Source organism: Poecile atricapillus, chromosome 15 (genome assembly GCF_030490865.1).
Source record: "Poecile atricapillus isolate bPoeAtr1 chromosome 15, bPoeAtr1.hap1, whole genome shotgun sequence".
NCBI lineage: Eukaryota > Metazoa > Chordata > Aves > Passeriformes > Paridae > Poecile > Poecile atricapillus.
Window position 1 is genome coordinate 3,763,438 of NC_081263.1, and position 16,437 is coordinate 3,779,874.

Sequence of the window (16,437 nt, forward strand, 5' to 3'; positions counted from 1 at the left end):
AGAGCAGAAGCATGAGTCACTGTAAAGTAGTTCAGAATGTCAAGTATTTTCTAGATTCACAGATTTTAAGCGTCTGCAGTGCCATTACCAATTACTGGGAGCATTTCAGGGTATGGAAGAAACCAGGAGGATTTCAAGCAGTAATCCTGGGCCCTGTTAAGAGCTTTTCTGCCCCCTAAATAACTATATGACAGGCAAGAAAGATTGGAAGAACAAGACAGAAATATTTCTTCACCACCAAAATTAGAGGACTGCTAAATCAGGGCTCCAGAAATGAATGGAAAGCAATCCAAACAACAGGAAAAACTCTCCAGGATCAATAAAGCTGTTTGGAATGAAAATCCACCGAGGCCTCGGGCATTAGTCTATCAGCAGAATTATTAAAAGTAAGAACTCCCACTGAAGTGGATATTGGACAATTATAACATTACAGTTTCACAACTACCCAACAAGGGACAGGCTGCAGTGTCTGCACTGGGCAGCTGCTCTTCACAGGGAAAAGAAAAGCTGTTATCTTCCAAAACATGGTGTTCCTAAGGAAATTATACAGGCCAGAGATGCCAATTTTGGAATGTTATCGGGAATGCATATTCCAGTTTGGGATTCACTCAGTCTACCAGCAGAGGAGGTTGCAGCCATCCCAGTCCCTATTTTAAACAAATGTTTGCATAAGGAAGAGTGGTCCCTCCCAGGACCCCTCAGTGCTGTTCACTGTGTTACCTGAGCACTCTTTAGGAATTTGACCCACAAATAAAATCTAATTTTTTACAATTATCTTTTCAGTGCACTTGGCTGTGCACTACCCTCTTTTCCCTGCAGCTTTCCACAAGTTTGTGGATGTTTGTTGAGTGTGACCTAAATGCTTTTAACATTCCTGAGGCATTTTCCCACCTGGTTGCTGCTTTCTCCCATCCCACAGGGCACCATTAGAAGAAGCTGGTGGACAGCAGCCACTCTGGATAAGTTTAGCATTTCATATGTGGCAAGTGTATTCTCTCCTCCATTGTTTTCTTTCCCAAAATATTTTAAGTGAGCCCTTTACTGTAAAGTTAAAAGAAAATTATCTTTTGGAGTATAAATGAAAACCCCTACCATTGTATTTCAGGACAATGCAACTGAAAGCTGAGTACAAACCCCCCACATTTTGAAGATTTTGTTTTGAGCTCCCTAATTAAATAGTGATAAAGGATACGGAGAGATTGAAATGACACTTCATTTTCTTCTACTTCAACTCTTCCTGTTTTCTGAAGGTTGTTAACGTGACACCAAATGTAAAAAAAAAAAAAGAAAACCCCAACTTCCTACTTCTAATCTGTTTCAAGTCTTTGTCCTCGTTTCTCTCTGCTTGCATCAAGTATTGACAGAAATGAGACTTTTTTGCTGAAAGGCCTGGATCAATCAAAGGTACGTGAACTAAAATTATATCCAGACTAAAGACTTAATTATTTCCAGACTCCCATTTCTGCTCCCTGGTATTTAAGGCAGGGATCACTAAAAGCTTTTTAAAAAGCTTTTAAAAGGTAAAAAAAGCTTTAAAAAAGGCAAAGAGTCCTGGTATAACTGAACACTGTGTATGTTCAGAATGTTGAAAACCTGCTTCTGTGGGGTTACAAAAATAAAGGAACTCTGCCATGTCTCCAGGTTGTACCTGCAGACCAGGGTGGGGGATTGAGTAATTGAACTCTGAGTCTGCTTAGAGGCTGAAGCTCTGCTCAGTGCTTTGTAAAAAAATGATATGAAAGTGCAGAAAATAAGTATTTACATGTTTAGTTATTAATTTGGTTAATAATGATGGGCAGTTGACAGAGCATTGCATGTGCCATGCAAAAGACAAAAATCTTTTGATTGTGTAGTTCAGAATTATTATAACAGTGCTGCCAAAATGAAACAAAATTTTTTAAATGTTTTTGGAATTCAGGGAAAAGTCTACAGAAATGGAACTTACTGATTTAAAATGAGTTTTTTAATCAACCTTCTGTATTAAAGTATTTTATAGTTATAAATTGACTAAGACAATTTCTGCTACAATGATTTTTTATCTGAAATTGCTCCACTTTTCAGTGTTCCACAGACTTACCTATGGTGTGTACCTGAAGTTAGAATTTCAAACTAGGAAAAAATAATTATATTTAATGGAATTTTAGTGACCAGTTTTGATAGCTTAAGAAATCAATTTAGAAAATTTTGAGCTGGCCAAATCCTGCAATTTGGTTTTGTTTTTTGGAAAATTTTCCTTATCTAATTAGGATCAAGTTCTTATGCTGGTAGTTCAGTGCCACAAGTTACAAACAGCTGAGAACATGGGGTGGATGCTCACTAACAGAGCCCAGGGCATAACCAACAGAGGAAGTTCTACATTAGGCAAGGACTACCCTGAATCAGCCTTGGGGCAGAATTAGTTTGAGATAAGCTATTTTTGTCAATGTACAAAGAAATACAGTGGCCTTTTTGGGTATATAAATAACAGATGTGAAAATTCTGACGGTATTTGCCCCAGTAGAATACGAGTCACGGCAGTTTCACTCAGGAAAAAAGTACTTTTTCTTGCTGTGAAAAGTAGCAAACTAACACATCTCTATGTGTTATTACATTCTTAAAAGTGCATTAAGTATCACCATTAGCTTACTTGTTGAGCTTTATTTAAAACTTTCCTTTAAATTTTCTGTCACCACTTAGGTATTTTCTTTGTAGAGCATTACAGAACACTGAAATGAGTCTCAGACTTAGACTGTGTTGTGGGCCCCAGAAACTTAACAGCATTAAGTGAAATTACAGAGCCTCTGGTACTTGGGAACCACAGGATTCCTATGAAAAACATCTGTCTGTGGTGGCCTTGAAGGGCCCATCAGCTCTGCATGGCTGGGAGGAAACCTGAGAGAGAAAGTTTGTGCCACTGGAGCAGGCTGGTGGGGGAAATGTAAAATAAGTGGAAGTGTTTCCACACTTCTCTCTGGGGGAGGGAGGGGAGCAAGGACATAGTGACTTGTTCTGTCTGATGTGGTACTTGTTAGATGTTCCACCTACTGGGTATTTAGGCTTCACTCTTCTTCTTGGAGTCTGTTCTCTGCAGCATATTTTTTTCCCCTAACTTTTTTTTTTTTAATATTTTGGAAAAACCACTGCATACTTAGTTTGTATCATTTTCTCATGTCTTATCCCTTATTGTATGCTGTGTTTAAATTTAGAAGTGACTATGTAATTTAGGAACCATCTCAAATGGACTTGAAATATTGATAACGTCACTTTGCAAATTAGAGAATTTCACTTCTATTCTGTAGGGGTAACCACACTGCACAATATGGATAATAACTTAATTTCTTTAACAAGCCATATTCTTTTAACATTCTTTCATCATTATAGTCACTATCTAGAATAAAAAGCCACTTAAGTGATTTTTCCACATAGAAATGTCAGAAGTGCATAAGAAAAGTCCATGCTTGATAACTGAGCTTAATTTATAACATTCACGAAGAAGAAAAAAAGGCAAAATCTAACATTTTGCTGTGCACAGATCAGTTCATTTTACATATCGTTTTCTTGGACTGAACCAGTAAAAATTTCAAGCCACATTTTGAAGCAATTCTTTGACTATTTCCCGGTAATGATAACCTATTAAGATGATCCAAGGAAGTTACACGAACACCACTAGAGATTATGCAGTAAAGCAACAAATTGCAGATTTCAAATTGAGCACTGATTATATTATTCCAAATGGGTTTCTAATGTCTGTTTGCACAAGAACAACCCATTATTCATAGCAGCCAGTGCATCCAGTGAGCATAGCTGAGCAAGAATCAAATAAACATTCACAGATCACCTGAATTTCACCCAAACTGTAATTACAATGCCCTTAACTTTTCCAAGGAAAATTTTCAACTTGCTTATTTTGATAGTTTCCTCCTTTGTTTCTAAGAAAGAAAAAAAGACAATACAAATTTTTGCTGAAATAAGAAGAAGTCTGGACCAACCCTGCATATATTAGGATAGGTTTCAAAAGAATAGGTTCACTTTTTTCAAAAATTGTGTCTAGAAGATGTTTTCATCTGGCATTGAAAGCATCTAAAAACAAGCAGTACACCATAATATCTCCATTAATTATACCAATTTAATTTGGTCTACACAAAAGCCAGCTTTAGTTTCTCACACTATTTTCCTATGATACCATCTTTTCTACTTTGCACAAATTTATGCAAATCTGACTTGTAAAACAGGACATGAGTTTAATTTTGTTCACACATTTTCATTTTACACCACTTGTTGCAATGTGTTTAGTTCCCTTAAATTGAGTAAGCACAGATAATATGCAGGCATGTTTAATGTCCTGTGTTTGGAACCGGTTGCCCAAAGAAACTGTGCAGTTTTTATCCCCAGAGGTTTTCAAAACCAGACTGGTAACACCTTGACAGCCTCATCTGACCTTGGTGCTGGTTCTGCTGTGAGCAGGTGTTTGGATTAGAGATGTCCTGAGGTCCCCTTTAACCTCAGCTGTTCTGTGTTTCTGTATTAAAAATTATTAATACTAATGACATTTAAAAACACAATATAAATATGTAATGGAAATATAGTGCCAGAAAATTAAAGTTGTATTATTTCTGGTGTGCTTAGAGCCTCCATTTGCAAATCTGAAACTCTCTGGGTACTCGGTGTAGGTTGTAAGAGTGGTTTTAAGTGCAGTGTTCAGTGTTCTTTACACTGTACTGAACTGTAGCTCCTAGAGAAATGAAAGATGAATCAATTTAATTGGGAAAGGAGGTAATGATTGTATAATGCCAGCATGTAAGATCTGTGATTTGCAGTGTGTGTTATTTGCTGCCTGCAGACCGCTCTCGTTGTGTCCCCTCCCGGCAGGTCCATGAGCACACGGCAGCAGCCGCCCCTGGCATGGAGGCCCAGCGCCCGGCAGATCCCGGCCCGGGCCCTGCCCCGCGGGGCTCCTCGGAGCCTGCCCGGGGCCCGGCCCTGCCCCAGCCGCTGTACCTCAAAGCCCTGACGATCCCGCTGTTCCAGCCCGTCCAGCCAGGCTGTTTCCAGCCGCACGGGCCCTTGGTGACCGGCAGGAGCTGCGTCCACCTCGACGGCAGCAACATTCCCCTCATCCTCAACCCGCTGGTTCCCCCGGAGGGCGCGGAGCAGCCTCAGCCGCTTCTCCAGAAACAGCTTGGGCAAAGTCTAACGCTGAGCATAGTCAGCACTCTACCGGTTTTATCATCGCCGAGTTCTTGTGTAAATGCATCTATTGGAAACCTGGGAAAATCAAAAAAATCTGGGAAATACATCTGCAAACACTGTGGACGAGATTGTTTGAAGCCAAGTGTCCTTGAGAAACACATTCGCTCTCACACGGGGGAGAGGCCCTTTCCGTGCACCACTTGTGGCATTGCATTTAAAACTCAGAGCAACTTGTATAAACACAGGAGAACTCAAACGCACGTCAACAACACCAGGCTGCCCTCAGACTCTGACATCAGTGGGGGACCAGAACAAAATGAGAGATCAGCAGAGAGCACCACCTCTCCCCAAGGCAGCAAAGTCTTGAGTAGCACCAGTGAAGACCAGGGGATACACATCAGACAACCCAGTTCAGAGACCAGTGCAGCAACAGACACCAAGAAACCTCATGAGCTCTCCCTGCCAGCAACAAGCTCTTCATCAGCTGCTTCAGAAAATCAAGAAACAGCAAATCAATCCTCCCATTCAAAGGCTAATCAGGGGGATCCTGAAAGAGAACCTCGAAGTTTATCATCTCCAGGAGCTTTGCCAAATGGTCCGTGTCTGAGAAAGAAGATGCAGGAGCAAAGATCTCCGACTACCAATAAGCACATTCAGCTGCAAAGGCAGCAGGCAACCTCTTCAGAGAAGCAGTGGGATTACAAACCCTTGGACTGCAAGCTGAAGAAATGTGAGAGCACCGACTCGGGGTATCTGTCACGCTCCGACAGCACAGAACAGCAGATGACATCTTCCAGCCCCTTGCACAGTCTCTACGAGCACAGCACGGAGCTGGAAAATGAAACTGCCTTCAGCAGCCCAAGGTGTGCCTCCGGAAGCACTGCAAAGCCAGAGGCAGCTGACAAAGCTACAGCCTCGATGCTAGAGAAAAAGAGGCTGGAAGAACACATTTCAAAGCTAATTTCACACAACAAAAGTGTGGTGGATGACACCCAGTTAGACAATGTCAGGCCCAGAAAAACTGTCCTTTCTAAACAGGGAAGCATTGACCTGCCAATGCCTTACACGTACAAAGACTCTTTCCATTTTGATATCAGAACTTGTGATGTAAATAGGAAAAAGAATCTTTCTCTTTGTTCAGCAAAATCTACCTTTGCACCCCTGGAGAAATGCAAGCCAATGTTTTTCCATTCAGTTCCCACCCAGTTCTCCACAACAATCGACACTGTGCCTGTAACTCGGAGCAACTCCTTGCCTGTTGTGGAGGGAGCGAGGATGGTACGTGACAAACCAGGTTGCTCAAAACCACTTTCTCTTACTAAGCAGTCTGTAAACACAGGCACTGCTGGTTTGCTGCCTAGCAACGATCTCGCTGCAAGTTCAGTGGATTTCCCTAATAGCCATCCCCGAGCTCTAGTCAGACAAACAGCAGTGGATGATTTGCCCCTAAGTAATGTGGCTGATCATCCTTCTCTGTCAGAGGAGATGAAAGGGACTAAAAAGCTTGGGGCCGGAGAAGTAATCAGTGCTAAAAATAAGAAACACAATCAAAGGAAGCTGAAGATGTTCTCTCAAGAAAAATGGCAAATGTATGGAGATGAAACATTTAAGAAAATCTACCAAAAAATGAAAAGCAGTCAAAATGCCAAGAAAATTAAACAAAGAGAGAATAAGATTACAGATATTACAAGGTTGACTCCTAATTCAAGGGAATCAGCTGGCAGCACTGAAATAACTAAGGAAAGAGATGGCAGCTCTGTAAGTGACAGTCCTTCCTCCCTTGTGACAGCAGCTTCAACCATGGGTAAATCAGGAACCTCTGCTGCTGGTAATCATGTTCTGGAGAATGTGTCCTCGGAGGAAACTGCAGACAGAGTGTCCAACCTAATGGAGACATCACATTCCGTAACTGCCGGAGCTGTAACCAGCCAAACTTCCCGAGAGCTCAGTGGCAGTGACACGGAGAAATGCACAGCTGGCAGCAGCACACTGCTGGCTCCAAGCAGTGGTGAACTCAGGCTACAAAATCCTGAGAGTCAGCTGAGCAGCCATGGGAGGAATGATGACTGCTTGCCAGTACAGAGTAGCAACCGGGAGAAACCAAGCCCTGGGAAAGAATCCAGTGCATTTGAATTAGATTGTAAAAGCACTTTACACAATTATGGGAACCATCACGGGACTAAGGAAAGTGGCCAGCATGGCCTGACGCCCCCGTGGGTCCACTGCAACAACAGAGAAACTGCAGGGAAATCCCAGACTTTGCCATCAGAAAGGAAGAAGCTGAAATTTGAAGTGGAGAAGACACAAAATGTGATTTCAGTGTCCTGTCCTAGTCCCAGTAGTGAAACCACTGCAGTAAGTGAAGCAGAGAGAGGCCATTGCCCTGGCACCCAGTGTCTCCCCACAGCTCCAGTGAAATTCTCCAGTAAAGCAGAGGAGCAAAAATCAAGCACAGGCATTAATGGAGCCACTGAGGATGTGGAATATAGGAAAACAATCAAACTTCCCACACAAGCTCTTAATTACAGTGACATTAACCTTCTTTCACACCCTGCAGATATCTCAAAAGCTTCACTGGTGGGATTTTTAGGGTCTGAATTAAGGGGAAGTGATTCTAACTCTTTTGCTTCGCACAATGTAACACATGGAGAAGATAAAACACATCTTGTAAGAACAGGAGCAAAAGTGCCACTTCCCAATGACAATGCTGTGGATGTATCTTCTAAAAGCCATGATCCACAATCTGACCATTTAAGTCCAGTCCCACAACAAAATGTCTTCTCTCCAAAATATATCCTTAAATTGCCACAGGACAAGAGAGCTTCAGATCTGTCACCTTTGCTTCGATCTGAACAGGAGATGACACCTGGCACACCTGTGACAGAGACCTTAACCCCGCCCTGCTCTTCCAGCAGCACATTCCTCCCTTCTCATTCCAGTGATGTGGTTTGGTCTCCTTTAAAATCTGAAGTGAGACAAAAGGCTGGCAAAGGAGAAATTCAATGGAATCTTCACACAAACTGGAAACCTCCAGGATTCTGTTCACCAGTCAACTCAGAAACCACAAATATCTTAACCATAGCAGAGAATACCTTTCGTAACCAAAACTTCAAGCAGCAGGATATTGCAAGAAAGGATTGGAAAAACAAACAGAACAAAAATAAATTAAATTATCAACGACAAACAGAAGAGAAGTGGATGAGTAAAAGTACTTGCTCTACACAGACTCCGAGGAAGAAAATCTGCTTTACTTCTGTGTATACAAGTGGCTTTTTCATATCTGCTGACATCAAAGATGAGAGGAAGGCTTTACACCACCTTTGCTCAGGAAGTGACTCTTTGATAAAGACATCAGTTTCCAGCAAGAGTGCAGAGCCAGCAATCCTGGGATGGGACAGAGCAGGGAGTCCACGCATCCTTAAGGACAGCCCACCACCACTGCAGGATCTGCAGCATTCCCAGAGCTCAAGAGACAACCCCACTTATTTTTGCCATTCTTTTGGCACTTTCTACTGCCACACTCTCAACACTCACTGCAAAGGATTCCCAGTGCTGGCCCACAATAACAGGACCAGCTACTCTGGCATTTCTCCAGTACCAGGCTCCAAGAGCACCTTCCCATCCCTCAGTGCCGAGCCCCGGCTGACCTGGTGCTGTCTGAGCAGAAGCCTCCCCTTGCCCTCGGAGCAGAGTGGGAATGCAGCCTCTGCCCACCCCTCCATGCACTCCTGGGACAAGGAACCCAGCAGGGAATGCACCCTGTCGAAATACGACATCTCCATTTTCAAAATGAGAAATATTAGCAAGACTGTGGCATATGGCTTAACAAACACAAGCTTAAAAACGTTGGTTTCATCCTTTTCTAAAGGACACCAGATGCAGGAGGTAATATTAATAATCCTGTTTGCTGTCTCAAGAGGGTGTTATTGGCTGACAGCCCACCTCCACCCTCTTATTAGAAAAATGAAATAATTATCAGAAGTGTATTTATGGATATTTTCAGGCATTTGCTGATACAGAATTTACAATTTATGTTTTTTTTGAGATAAGTCTTATGTTCATTTCATGCATCAGAAAGATATACTTCTGTGTGAATATTTAAGTTTCTTTCACTTGACCATTTCAGAATGCTTATAGTGAAAAGAGTTCTATTTCTTGATTTTTTCGCTCTTCATGGCGTTTTTTAATATTTTTTCTCCAATAGCATCTGTATTTCATTGTTTTCAGTCTAAATGAATATTTGACTTAAAGTAGGACTTAAATACAGAGTTGTGCTATACTTAACTCCTATGCTGTTCATTGCTATTTTAAAAGTGCACAGATTTCCAACTTCTCAGTCAATGTAATTCACAGTTTTCATGTACTTAATTTTTTTCCAATATTCTAAACAGTTAAGCTCAGAAGTTCCTGGTGGTTCTTTCAAAAATATTTCAGAGCAAAAGAAGAAAACAGTAGTTTGTAAAAAGGAAAAAGTCTCAACAACTAAACTCAAGAGGAGCCACAAACAGAAAAGGATTAAAGTCACCCCTAAATGGTAAGGAGTATGGCTTTCAAGTTCACTAGATACAGACATAATTTTGTTGTAATGCATGTAAAAACTCCACAGAAAAGAAAAAGTCATGTCCAAAATGCAACCATGTCAAAACTGGTGGAGAAAAAAGAGAAATCTCTCAGAAAGAGCTATTGTTATACCACAGCAGGGCCCCAAAAGTACACTGTAAAAATATCAGTGTGTTTACTATTAGGAACAGACTTTTCTAAGCAAACAGGACATATTCCACATAATGATGATGCCTGGTCAGCTGACTCTTTCTATGATTTAGAAATTACTCTTATCTGTCAGAATCGTCAGCATTTATTTTTTCTGAAGGGAACCAAAATGCTTCTGTCTTTAATCCTGTCACAGGTCAGAGCAGTGTGCGAGGCCCTTTGTCCTCGGAAGATCCATATCCTGAACTGGTATTCACCAGAGAAGTCAGAAGAATAAATATCAAGTTTAACACAAACTGACAGAACCATCTGTAGTTCAAAGGATCATTTGGTTTAAATAAAAAAGCAGGAAGAATTTGAGCATAAAACTATCAAGGGCACATTGTCTCAATCAGCACAGCTCCCCCCTTTCAGTGGGAATTCATATCAATGGAACATTTCCCCTCTAATCTTTCAGGAGTGTGGGGCAGCAGGATGTCTGATGAATTGCTTCAGTAAGGAACACATATTGTGTGCATACATCCCTCTTTATTTCATGAGCAAAATCAGACGAGAGTGACTCCCTAGAGGACAAATCAGTGGCAGTAATTTAATCACCGTGTCTAGTTCAGCAAACAGCACTGCAGTTTTGCAGGGTCATATGAACAGAAATAGAAGACTCAGGTCTATGTCACCCAGCCGAGTGACATTCTTCTAGGACTTTTTTCTGGTTTGATTTTCAGGTGGTGTTCTGTTGTTGTGGGTTTTTTTCCCCTGCTGGTCTCAGAATTTGTTTATATCAAATTTATTTGTATCCAATGAGTGCAGGGATTTAATTAAGCACAGTGCCCTGAAAGCTCAGGTCATACCTATTAGTAGGTAACTGGCCCAAGTGGTAACCACCAAATGTAATTTAATTTTCTAATACACCAAACACCTGAATAAGTGCATCCTTTTAGATTTGCATCATGCTCTTTGGAAAGTGACAGTCTGTTGATTTAGGGATGGGACTTTAGTGTCACTCATTCAGAGTTAGTAAAAGACGGAGCCAGTGTAAAAAATAAAGCAGAGTTGGATTATTCAATGTGGGTCTGCTAAATAACCAAAATCCTTATGTTGTCCCTTAGTGATGATGAACAGGTAGCACTCAAGAAGTGAAAAAGAGAAAACCACAGCCTCAGGTGATTCCTGTGTGGTTCAAATCTTTGTGAGATATATTGTTTTAAAATTCCAGGTATAAGAAAAAGGATCTGTTATTCCTTAATAATTTTCTCTTAGAAAATCGATTTACTGAATCCTACGGAGAAAAGAAAAGATAATAAAGTAATTGTGTGTCTCTTGCCTAAAATCCAGATTTTTTTTGAGTGGACATAAACAAGCATCTTCTTCCCAGTAATAAATTGCTGTTAGACTTTAATGCCCTTGGTGAGGTGGTGTTATTCCCCTCTGTCTGCTCTTACATCTCCCATATTTGTTTATCCCCTCAATGCCCCTGGCACTGCAGGTACAGAGGGAGGCACATCCATGGATTTGCTCAGCTGAAAATGAACCGGCTGAGCAAGAGGCCCTGTTTTCCCAACAGAGCTCTGGATGCTTTGAGAAAGGGCTGCTCATCCCAACCCCCCAGATTTAACAAGCAGAAGAAGTGCCATCCTCCTCAATCCAAGATGCAAGGTAAGTATTTGGAATATTTGTGTGAAAATTAATGTTATTTCAGTGATATGATGAGAAATGTAGCAAGTTCGAGCATGTGAGGTGATAAAAATCAAAGTAAAAGTTTATCCAACCTCTTTTCAATAGAAAATTATCTACAACAGCAAAAAGACACATCATATTCCACCTCAGACAAACAACTTTGCAGAAGGAAAAAAGAAGCAAAAAATAACTCAGGAATATCTTCCCATACTGAAAATCTAAACCATGTTAAACAAAAAGACAAAATGGATAAAAAAGTAGGTATTGTACCTTAATTCTTGTATTATTTTTTATTAACAGAAAAAAGAATTGTTCTTTAAAACCTGAATTATTTCAGCTGTGTTAAAGTTGAAGTTGAACCTATTTTGTATCACAGATTTTGGTTAAAATATTTTACAGTGTGTTAAAGGTATTTTTGAGGGTTAAAATATAATGAAAACTTACTAATGTTAGAATTTGCTAAAACAACAATTAAACTTGCATCAATTGGATAAAATTGCTCCGGACTGAAAACTATGTATAAAATTTTTCCCCTCCTAATTCCTACAGGACATTTCTGGGCAAATCAGGGAACACCCAAGAACAAACGCCTCTCTCCAGAACATTACAGCTCCTCTGGGAATAGCTGTGACAGCTCATTCCTTTTCCTCCACAGCTGACACATCCCTGCAGGAATTCAGCAGGGACGTGGCCATTTGCTGCTGGGTGACACAGCCCCTCGTGCTCCAGCCATCCCTGCCTGGAGAATCCCAGCCAAGCCTTCGCAGCGACCCCGTGGCAGCTTCCTTTGGGTCTTGCCCTGAATTTACAAACACAGGCACAGGTGACCAACCTGACAGCACAAACCCAGAGGCTGCTGCTCATCTTCCTGGAGCAAGCCAGGAAAACATATTGAGGGTAGAGTCAGAGAGCCAAATATTTGGAATATCAGACCTGGTGATCCAGGCCTCCGGAAGGGGGAAACCTCCAAGTGAAGAAAACACACATTCACCTCCCACAGAAAATTCAGCTCCCAGCTCCCAGCCAGGATGTTCACATTTGTTTGGATCACAAGCAGAGTCTGTTTCTGAGACAGGCACGAGGGCTCAGTTACCCAGCAGGGAATGCTCACAGAGGGCAGACTTATCTCAGCACCTCCTGGAGCTGCACAGAAGCGCAGACAGGAACAGATCCCACCTGCAGCCCAATCCCTATGGAAGGCCACATGGAACAGCTACTGCTACCTTTAAAAATTCCCCAGTTACTCTCAGATCCCCTGAGTTCAAGAGTTATTCTGCAACACCCCCCAAGACATACAAAAAGAGAGGTTTAGAGATGATGAGGAAACAAACACGGGTGGAATATGATGACACGAGCAGTGATGATGAGGACAGGCTGGTTATAGAAATTTAGGAGCAGGCTGCTGCCAGGGCTTGTCTGCCAGCCTGTTACAGCAGGAAATGCCAGGGATCTTTGATCCACAGCTCTGAAACACCTTAACATCAGCAAAGCCATTCCTCTGTGCCAGAGGCAACACCCTCTTTGGAAGAGCCCTTCCTTTCAAGGACTCAACCTTATTTTGAAAATGCTCATTTGAGGCTGGCATGGCACATTTAAATGCAAGAGGCAACCCTGTGTTCCTGACAGGTTTCCAGCATTGTTGACGTTCCTGCCAGTCTCAGAATTCCCTCAAGTGCTGGCTGCCTGTGGGTGTGTTACTCCAAGCCTGCAGTGGATTGGGTTATTTCAACAATCCAACTGCAGCAGCTTCCTCAGTTCCTCAGCTGCTGGAAGGGTACAGATGTGCTCTCCTCTCTATATTCCTGTTTCTTCTAGTCACTGCCTCTGTACTGGGAGTGACACACTGGCATTTAGGGGAAGATCTGTTCCCTAAGGATCTGTGATATTGGAAGAGTCTGGAAAAATGCTGGTCTTTTTCCATGTTGCACAAATGTCAGTGCTTCTGTGTGAGAAATTACACAAGCATGCCTTGCTTTGTGTTTTGTGCCTTTTATGCCAAGATCTACTCAAATATTCTTGATTTCTAGGTGGAGAATATGGGTGTTAACTATTGGTATTTCCTTGTGGTAAAATTCCTGACAAGGATTCTCTCATTATATTTGTCACATTGTGCTCCAACTGATGTCATCTGGAATGTTTAATTTTTATTGTAATTTTAACTGCAATGATGTAATTTTAAGGAGGGTAAATAAGCTATATGGCATAGATTGTTTTCTTTTTTTAACAAGTTTTGTGCTACAAACCCTAAAATTTACTGGTTTCTATGTGAATAAATAATTAGATATTTCAATTTGACCAAGTGTGTTCACTTGCTTGATTAAACTGATGAGCAGTAAAACCATTCCATTTCTACATTATAGTAAAATTCTGTACTTAAACTTCTACTATTCTTGTATTCTGACTCACACATCGGGATTAATTAAATGGGATTTTTGGAGTTGCTTTTTAGTCATGCTTGGGTAAAGGATTAAACAGATCATAGAAAGAAATCTAGTACAAATTAACTGAAGAAAATAAATGTGTATATGTAAAAAAATGCCCAAACAACTCAGAGAGATAAACCACATGCCAAGTCCTGTGCATTTATTGTATATTTGAATGTCCTACAAATGTGACAAGGCTTGAGGTTGTCAAAACAGAGCTTCACATTTATCCTTTATCTTTCTCTGTTCAGTATTTGTGCTCCCAGACAATCTGGTGGGTATTGGGGTGAATCCCAGGTGTAATGAATTTATATAATGTGAAGTCAGAGAAGTACACAAATTGAATTTGTGAAGAAAAGAGGAATATTGAACTATTCAATTCGAAGTTCTGGAGCTTTTTTTTCTGATGGAATCAGTGAAAGCTCCAGCTGGATTCTGAATTTGTAGAAAAAGCAGGAGAAGAAGAAACACAAAGCTTATAGAGATCCCCAGATCAGTGTTCCCAGCAATGCTGTTGGCCAAGCACCTTTAGAAAGCACAGTATAAAAATTATTGCACCAAACCCTACCAGCACCTCCATAGCAGCAATTTTCACCTCCTGCTTGTGCAAGAGCTAGTTATTTAATACATTGTAATACATGTAAAGAATAGTCTATATAAAGTTTTTCTGCATAATGTTTGTGGCTAAATGATGTATTTTAAAGTAGAATTTCTAGATCAGTAATTTAGAAATATTCTAATGACAGGCTCAGAAGTGCTGTGCAAAGAAACTTTTATCCTGCATAGATTTTACAGCATGAAGTACGGGTAATCCTTAACATTTTAGCTCCTTACCTTGTGTAACAATTTGACCTAACATTAGTCCTTTAAAAATGCAAATAAGATCCATGGTGGCATTTTAATAGGATCACTGCAGAAGGCAGCGACTCCAGCACAAATCCTTTTAGCCATAACAGCCCTTGGAGGAGCCAGGTCTGAGCCAGGTACACCAGTGTGTGAGGACTGGGAGAAATGGTCTCAGTCCAAGTTAGGAAACTCAGGGAGTTTGCACATCCAAATCCATCTGGCTGTATGGAAAACTGTATTCCAGCTCCCCAGAACACACTGTACTCACAAAAAAGACTAAACAGGCAAACTCTTCTCTATGTTTTATGCAGCACAAGAATCAGCCACTGATGCGTTTAATTCACTCCCAAGTAGCTGAACATAAAAACCACAGGAGGGCACCAGGCACAGAGGGAAAAATCTGTGTTTCCTTCTCCTCCAAAGCCAGCAGCAGTTCTGATGGATCATCTCTTTGCTATAAGCAAAATTGAAATTCCTTTGCACATGAATGCACCTCATCAACTTTATCCTGTTTCAGTGAAGGAAGCGAATTAATAAGGAATGCTGATTACTAATAAGGTCTATATTCAACACCTACATCTACACAGATGCAAATTAGTGGATGTTTCAGATTTTGCCTCTTTAACTGGGAACACATTTTTTCTTATTGTTTTAGACTTTTCTAGTAGATCTTATTAAATATTGGTACTTCACTGATCTGCCTGGCAAACCCCAACTCTTACACAAAGGTGGGTGAGAGGGGTGTGAACCAGCCAGAGCAAACCTGAGATCCCTGGCAAATACCAGATATTCCTTGAATAAAAGTTCTGGCTTGGAGCTGCTGGAATTGGCTCTGTAGGGGGAAACTTCCAGCAGCTTTTCACAGAAGCCACCCCTGCAGCCCCCCACTGCCAAAACCTTGCCACACAAACCCAATGCAGCATCATGACATTTAGGGCTGGAACAGACTTTCTTTCCAGTCCTATTTTTACCCATAAAATCTTGTTTGTCAACATCTTCCCCAAAACACAATTCCTAATATATTTAGTGCTTCAGTGTATGCCCTGCTGACACACACAGGGAGTGGTACCTAAAAACATACCTAAACCTGCCTAGGTTTTATTTGCACAACCAAATTAATTCCCATTCATCAGTGTTTATATTGTAATAGTTTTTCCTGTAGGTAAGTAGCTTTGTTAAACCATTAATTTTACCTTAAGAATTTGTGTGGAGTTATGGCCACAGATTAAGACTTCTGGCTTATATTTTTCATTTACTATCAGCATTCCATGAGTCACATGGATGAAAGGGTCAATAGTGGTTCTTTTTTTTTTTAGACTTTAAAATACTTTGAGATTTTAACAGTTGATTTAAAGTGTCTTGGTGGAACTAGATAAATGTCACGTAGAAGTACTTAGAGGCTGTGTCTTCCAGGGAGCTGTAATGTTACCATAGTTTGGTTATAAGCCATCCTCTTAAGTACTTAAACATAAAAAAGGAGTTTTCTTCCTCACAAAGCACCTATTGACTACTCATGACAACTGCCTGAATATGTTCTGCATTTATGTAATGCTTCAGGTTTAGAGGGGCAAGAGCCAGTTAAACAAGGGATGAACTCACCTGAACAAATTTGTGG

At 40.9% G+C, this 16,437-nt stretch overlaps 1 protein-coding gene across 1 annotated transcript; it reads left to right on the forward strand.

Moving 5' to 3' along the window:
* Positions 1–1,336: 1,336 nt before the first annotated feature.
* ZNF831 (zinc finger protein 831) lies at positions 1,337–13,794 on the forward strand. Its single transcript, XM_058850582.1, has 6 exons — positions 1,337–1,404; positions 4,849–9,054; positions 9,561–9,703; positions 11,363–11,532; positions 11,659–11,810; positions 12,103–13,794. The coding sequence occupies exons 2-6, from the start codon at positions 4,882–4,884 to the stop codon at positions 12,943–12,945; spliced, it is 5,481 nt and encodes a 1,826-aa protein (XP_058706565.1). The 5' UTR covers positions 1,337–1,404; positions 4,849–4,881; the 3' UTR covers positions 12,946–13,794.
* The last annotated feature ends 2,643 nt before the right edge of the window (positions 13,795–16,437 follow it).

Bases quoted from the DNA above. Each gene is read 5' to 3' on its own strand.
- ZNF831 (XM_058850582.1), top strand. From the start codon at position 4,882: ATGGAGGCCCAGCGCCCGGCAGATCCCGGCCCGGGCCCTGCCCCGCGG. The intron at 9,055-9,560 runs GTAATATTAATA...TATTCTAAACAG, and splicing joins AAGGACACCAGATGCAGGAG to TTAAGCTCAGAAGTTCCTGG. The intron at 9,704-11,362 runs GTAAGGAGTATG...CTGGCACTGCAG, and splicing joins ATTAAAGTCACCCCTAAATG to GTACAGAGGGAGGCACATCC.